We start from the raw sequence: 7,358 nt of genomic DNA, 5'->3' as shown, positions 1-7,358 counted from the left end.
AAAACATATAATATTGTTCTAGTAAATATCATTCCATTCATAATATTTATGTTATGAATAAATTATACTTTATAAAATACAGAATGCCTCATTTACTAAGAGGATTGTACAAAGAGAATGGGTAATCTTCTGTCTTACCTCAGAATATCACCAAAGTTCATGCTTATGATTTGCCAATAGTGTTAGTTTATTTGCTTCTGAGGCAAGATCTCACTTCACGTACCTGGCTTCCTCGAATACATAGTCATCCTCCTGTCTCATACTTCCTATTGTTCATAGCTGTGGTTACAGGTATAAGATACTGCCCACTACTAGCTTTCACAATGTATTGATAAACACATTTGAGATGACATTAAATGTTATTTTGTAAAAATAGATGCGAACACACACACACACACACACACACACACACACACACACACACATACACACACGAACAACATGAAAGATTACTATCAAATTCTCTCCTGAGGTGACTTAAGGTAAATAAATGCTCACAAAATTTGACATAAGCAGATGGATGCTGGGTTAGGAAAACATTAAAGCAACTAAATGAGTGGGTGTGCTTTTATTCAATGTGATTTGTGTCATCCAATGAAGTCAAGACATAGATGTACTTTGCCATATCTTGCTATGATGTTGATACTCAAGGGTCCATAAGTATTTCTACTAATCTACTAATTTTCTATTAGTAACTTTGGCTCATGATTACATGTTTTTTTTTTTCAGAAATTATGTGTCTGCTTCCTTTGACTATACTTTTAATCATTACAGACCTCAGGAATTGGAATGTCTTGAGGGAGTCAGTAAGTGCTTAAGAGTTTCCTAAATCCCTAGAGAAACCGAGAAACTCAATAATGAGCACATTACAGCCTTTGAATCAGAAGTTTCCTCCAGAGATGATTTCTTTTCATCAAGACGTATATATAAAACAGGATTTCTCATCTCAATGTGTCTTCTGACATGAATTAAGTGATCTCACTTGTATTTTCATTGCATGGGCTCTGTGCCTTTTATTCTCCTATATGCAAGTAGAAGTTGATAGTCCACTCTTGCTACTTCTCACTACTATCATTTTCTGCATTTGTGCATCATTCTCACAGTAAGAAATATTAGTCTTCTGTTTTATTTTTATTTAGAGAATTATAGAGAATGCAACGAAGCAAAGTGTAGTCATAATTTTCCTAAATGGGGGAAGTGTATATTTTTTCTTTCATTAATAAGCTAAATTCCCTTGTTTGATAATTAAATATATTTTTAATTATTAACTTACTGGTTTGGGAATTAAGAAAATATGTTCAAATTTTAATCTGATAGACTTGTCAACAAAAAGAGAGAAAATAAGTTGTAATTTACCAATTTATTCCCTTATATACAGTTCTGTCTCTTTTTCTACATAAATATTATTTTGTTTCACAACTTCTGCTGCTAAGACAAAGAAATCATCCTAAATTATTCCAACCTAAATAAATCACTTATGTTTAAAACTGTCATTCAAATATTACTCTATTCTAGATGTGGTAAACTTACCTTCCTTTTTTTTTTTATTTTACTGCTCTTACTATGCAATGTTCTAAAACAAAACAAAACAAAACAAAAAAAGCAATGAAGCCAGAGGGAGTAAGAGGCAGTTAATTGACCCAGTTCCTTATGAAGCAGTCTGAAAAAGGCTGAGAGCTCATGATTTGGTCTCCACGATATAATTACAAGCTATGTTGTGTCTTCCCTGCTTAATGGACAGGTGTCATTTGTCCTTTATGATGCCATGACTTTTTAAAATAAGCATGAAAAGGACAATAACAAATAAATTAAAGTACCACAATATTTTTAGGCATAGATAGCATGTTTAATAAATAAAGGCACCCATGTTCTGAATGATGCAGAAGAATTAAAGGGAGAAGTGTGAGTCCATTTCAAGGTAGTTTAAGGAAGTCACCCTGCATATCAGTGGGGACACATATGTGGGTTATGATTTAGAATAAGTCAGAATGGCATGTTCATTTCATCTTCAAATTGTACATGATACAGAAGACAGAAATTTGAACAATGCCGACTAAGAGAATGAAAACATTTTCTTATAATACATAGCTAATTATATTTTATGTTTCTTTGTATTTACAATGTAAATGTGAAAGTTAAAGGTTTTATTTTATGTTTCTTTGTATTTACAATGTGAATGTGAAAGTTAAAGGTTTCATGGGAAGCACTGGAATCACAGATAGATATGCATTTGTTATGAGAAACTCCTTACCATGAAAATTGGGCTGGGTCATGGTAGCAAAGACAGTTTGCTAAAAATTATGTGTGTATCTTAAATGTTTGCATCACTTTAAAGGTTAAAATGGAAGCTACTGAACATGTGATCCAGAATCTAAGAGAGATATTTTTCTTGAATTCAAACAGCAGTTTTGAGTGTTTTCCACAATGCTTTATATGTCACATCAAATACCCTTTAATAACATTCCCTGGGGGGAGGGGTCCTCTAAAATTGCTGAAGGATTATTACAGACCTTTTTGATTCTAGAACTCGCTTTTTGTTTTGTTTTGGTTTAGGTAGGGTTTTTGTTTGGTTGGTTGGTTTGGTTTTTCATGGCAGGGTTTTTCTATGTAGCCCTGGCTGTCTTGGAACTCACTTTGTTTGTAGACCATGCTGAACTTGAACTCAGAGATCCACTTGCCTCTGCCTCCCAAGTGCTGGGATTAGAGGCATGTGCCACTATCAGGAGGTACTAGAATTTTGTAACAGTTAAATACACACACACACACACACACAACCACACAAATATAGCATGCAGGTGGCTCAGCAGTACAGCCTTAAATATTATGCACAAAAGGCTGTCTTCAATAGCCAGAAAACACACATGAACTCATAGTCACATATACAGGCAGAGTCATTAAATTATTATATAGAATGTGGTTAAACTACAATACTCTGTGTGTGTGTGTGTGTGTGTGTGTGTGTGTGTGTGTGTGTGTGTGTGTGTGTACAAGGTCTTGGGCATGCTACTCATATGTTCTTCTACTGAGGTACATCCCCATGACCTAATGGTTCTTGAGGGCACCATATTTTATATATTGTGTATCTTGATAAGTTTCACACTGGCTGCTTTAACATGATTGAAAAAACATGAAAGAGTATTTTAATAGAGACAGAGATTATATATTTCCACCATTAGTTCTTATTTCCTAAACTGCATTTTCCTTTTTGTATGCTTGTTTTTTGAGACAGGGTTTCTCTGTGTAGTTTTGGAGCCTGTCCTGGATCTCACTCTGTAGACCAGGCTGGCCTCGAACTCACAGAGATACGCCTGGCTCTGCCTCCCGAGTGCTGGGATTAAAGGCATGTACCACCACTGCCCAGCGATTTTCCTTTTTTAAAAAACAAGGATGCACTTTATCTTTTTGTGCACCTTGAGTGTTATACTTAAATATAATGGTCCACAAATAATTCAGCATTTTATTTTTTTACATGGAACTTTTTTATGGAAAATCAAATAGACAGTGTTTAAAAAATATAGACTTTTACTGTATATATGTATATAAGCAGAAGAATCAGGGTAAATAATTCCACAATTTTCTAGTTATTGATATCCTACTATTGCTGCAAATTTTACCTGCATTTCCTATCATTAACAGGTACCAAGACACACAATTATATGGCAGATATCAACTTCACATTTGTTACTGAGTTTATCCTTCTAGGATTGACAGATCACAATGAACTCAAGGTGTTTCTCTTCATCTTGTTTCTCTTTATCTATGTCATCTCCTTGGTAGGGAATCTGGGAATGTTCTTTCTGATCCACATAACTCCCAAACTCCACACACCCATGTACCACTTCCTTCGCTCTCTGTCATTTGTTGATGCCTGTTATTCATCAGTATTTGCACCCACATTGTTAGTGAACTTCTTTGTGGAAAGAGAGACCATTTCATTCTCTGCATGCATCCTGCAATATTTTTGGTTTGCATCACTGCTTACCACAGAGGGATTTTTGCTGGCAGCAATGGCTTATGACCGTTATGTGGCAATTGTAAACCCTCTAACTTACACAGTGGCTATGACAAAGCTGATATGTGTTCTGTTAGTGTTGTGTTCATGCTTAGGAGGTACGATCACCTCATTGACACATACTATTGGATTAATGAAGCTGTCCTTCTGTGGACCAAATGTCATCAATCACTTCTTCTGTGACCTTCCTCCCCTGTTGAAGCTATCCTGTTCAGACACCTCCATGAATGAACTGCTGCTTTTGATCTTCTCTGGAGTCATTGCCATGACCACACTCTTGATTGTGATGGTCTCCTACATCTTCATTGTTGTTGCTATCCTGAGGATCCGCTCAGCAGCAGGCAGACGCAAAGCCTTCTCCACCTGTGCTTCCCACCTGACAGCTGTGACTTTGTTCTATGGCTCCATCAGCTTCAGTTACATTCAGCCAAGCTCCCAATACTCCTTAGAACAAGAGAAGGTGGTGTCTGTATTCTACACCCTGGTGATTCCCATGCTGAACCCACTGATTTACAGTTTAAGGAACAAGGAAGTAAAGGATGCTGTGAAAAGAGTAATAGAGATGAAACATTTCCTGCATTGAAATGTATATTTCTGAGTAAACAACATGAGACAATTGAATCATGCAATAATATTCGTTAAAGTCAAATAAAATTTCAACCTACTTGGATTGTGGGGTTTGTTCAGTTTGAGTACTAGGTTTTATAGTGATAAAAAAGCATTCAAAATAATGTGGCATGATTACCAATATTGTGTTGTATTTTCTACCTTACCCATAGAATAAGACCTAAGGAAATTACTGGGACTGGTAACATATCCAATACCTTAAGTAAATTGAAATTGTATATATGTGTACATTTATATATTATATATAGTTATATATAATTGAAATTTAATATATATACATATTTTGTAAATATATCTGTAGTTACATATGGAAATAACTATGCATTTTTATACACCAATAAGGACAGCATAAATTAAAATATTCAAAGATAAAATTCACAAAAATGAAAACACCTCTCAGCTTGTTGTTCTCTTGAGCAATATAGACAGGTAAAGTATTTTCGAACACAAAAATATCTATAAAAGGCATATTCAGAAATTGATAGACATGTGTTTCCCTCCTATGGTGAAGACACCTGATAAAGTAGATATCCACATCTACATCTACAGAATGCCATTGGATATCTCAGAACTGGAATTATGTTTAAAAAGTATATGAGTAAAAATTTACTGAAAGTACTAAAAGAAATAATGAGGAAAACATGAAAATATATCTGAAATAATATTTCTTGCAACATGCTAGAAATATTCTATGAAACCAGTTACTACTTCTGATTGCGTGACAATACACAAAAACAAAATTCTAGCTGTGCTAAATTAAAATTAAAATATCCCATTTAACAACATTTTGAGATATATCAAATATTTATGAAAAACAGGACAGCACTATTCAAGCATTTACTGGGAGAAAAGGTAACTGTGTGTGACTGCTGATAATAATTTCAATTGCTTTATACTAATGGAGAAAAGTTTAATGTCAATGGATTAGAAAATTTTGTTCTTCATCATATCTACCATAGAATTAAAGAACTGAGTCCATACAAGCTTATCCCCTTATAATTACAATTGCTTTACTTCATTTCCTTGAGGGTAAAGACTGTGAAAAATCCACATATTGGATAGTAGAGATCAAGGAAATTAAACCAATAACAACTCACACAAGTATTAATAATGTATTATAACCAACACATTAATGGGTTATGGGTATCTAGATATAGAGGATCAGACACAGGATAGTTTGCCATAGTCTTTGATTTGTACACCAGTAGATTTAGTCAAATTTAGATTTAGTTTAAAAATAAAACATCTCATTAAACAGTGGCCACCCACAGACTATTTTTTTCTATCATTCTTTAACACTACAACTGCATATGTGTATTTACTCTGCATTAGGCATTATTAGAAATCTAGAAATAATCAATGAAAATAAAAGGATATATGTGAATTATGTTCTCTACTTTGTATAAGGAACAGAATAATCTATGGGAAATCAGGAGCCAGTTTTACACAGATACTCAAAGGGTAATGTAAATAAATTCTAGTAAAATAAACCTCATACAAAAAAGTGTGAAATGGAAAAGAAATTCTTTGGATGGAACAGAATGGATTTGATGGTCTACAGAAATGACCTATGTTTTCATAGTGGCAATGATTGTCCAAGAATATAGATTTTGCCAATACTTATAAAAGTATATAGATAAAACCGAAATTAAGTGAACACATGCTAATCACATTGCTCTTAAGACTGAGTCTTATGATGAATCCCTGTGTATCCTTGAACCCATGTCACTCTTTTCTCAGCATCCTTGGTGCTGGGATTGTAGGCATGTAATACAGCTCCTGTATTTTAAAAAAGTTGCTTTCTGAAATATCACAAATGTATACACTACACTCTTCTTTTCTACTCATCAGTATCAGTCCTGAATTATTTTAAACAAATTTAGTTTCCATAGCACTTTTTTTAAAATGCTGCTGAATGTTAGCAATACAATTGTCTTTATACAAAATTCATCTGAAGTCCACTTAGTGTTTGGTGTATCAGTGTTACTAAATGTCAATTTATTTTTACTATTGATCAAGAGAATAAATAAGTCCTTTTTTCTAAACTTATCTGACTAACCAAAATTGGCAAAGGTCCTCTCCCAGTGATAATATATCCTTTTAAACAAATAATTTCAAAGCACTATCAAAAAATAGAAGGCCTGTTTGTGTGTCTTGCATGTAATTATTTTGCTGTTGTTGTTAACTGAAACCTGAAATGAAGACAGTTCTGAAGTCTTTGAGAAATTTTTCTTTAACATACTTCCTCCTAAGAGAAGATCTAACAATGGTTTGATAAACATTGTTTATTCATTACATGCACTTGGGAAAAATTCTATTTCATAAGACACAGAATGCCTCAAATAATAAGATTTTTCTATGAATTACAAGATAAAATGTCATCTTTTGTCCTGCCTTAGAATATCACCAAATTGGCTTCTACAGTTGTACTGTAGTTTTTATGGGTGTTTTTTTTTATTTGTTTGTTTTCAAGATGCTACTCTATAGGCCAGGTGAGCTTGGAATTAAGTGGTAGGCCAAAGTATTCCAGAACCCACAGAGATCTTTCTGTCTCACATCGCTACTGCCTGCTTTGGGATTACAGGCATGAGAAATCATCCAGGGCTAGTTCTTATTTTAAAAAATAAAGACATATGCTTTAGAGAAAATTATCTGTAGTGTTAAAAAATGAGAATAATTCTTATTTAAATATATATGTAGAGAGTAGTTTGAAACACTA

The 7,358-nt window shown here is 33.7% G+C and overlaps 1 protein-coding gene across 1 annotated transcript; it reads left to right on the top strand.

Annotated features, from left to right (window-relative positions):
• The first annotated feature begins 3,629 nt into the window (after nt 1–3,629).
• Nucleotides 3,630–4,595, top strand: LOC131908256 (olfactory receptor 1052-like). Its single transcript, XM_059259308.1, has one exon. It carries the CDS (start codon nt 3,657–3,659, stop codon nt 4,593–4,595), a length of 939 nt encoding a protein of 312 aa, XP_059115291.1. The 5' UTR covers nt 3,630–3,656.
• Nucleotides 4,596–7,358: the final 2,763 nt, after the last annotated feature.

This window comes from Peromyscus eremicus, chromosome 4 (genome assembly GCF_949786415.1).
Source record: "Peromyscus eremicus chromosome 4, PerEre_H2_v1, whole genome shotgun sequence".
Lineage (NCBI taxonomy): Eukaryota > Metazoa > Chordata > Mammalia > Rodentia > Cricetidae > Peromyscus > Peromyscus eremicus.
The sequence above is the reverse complement of the archived record's forward strand: the minus strand, read 5'-3'. Positions and strand labels throughout refer to the sequence as shown.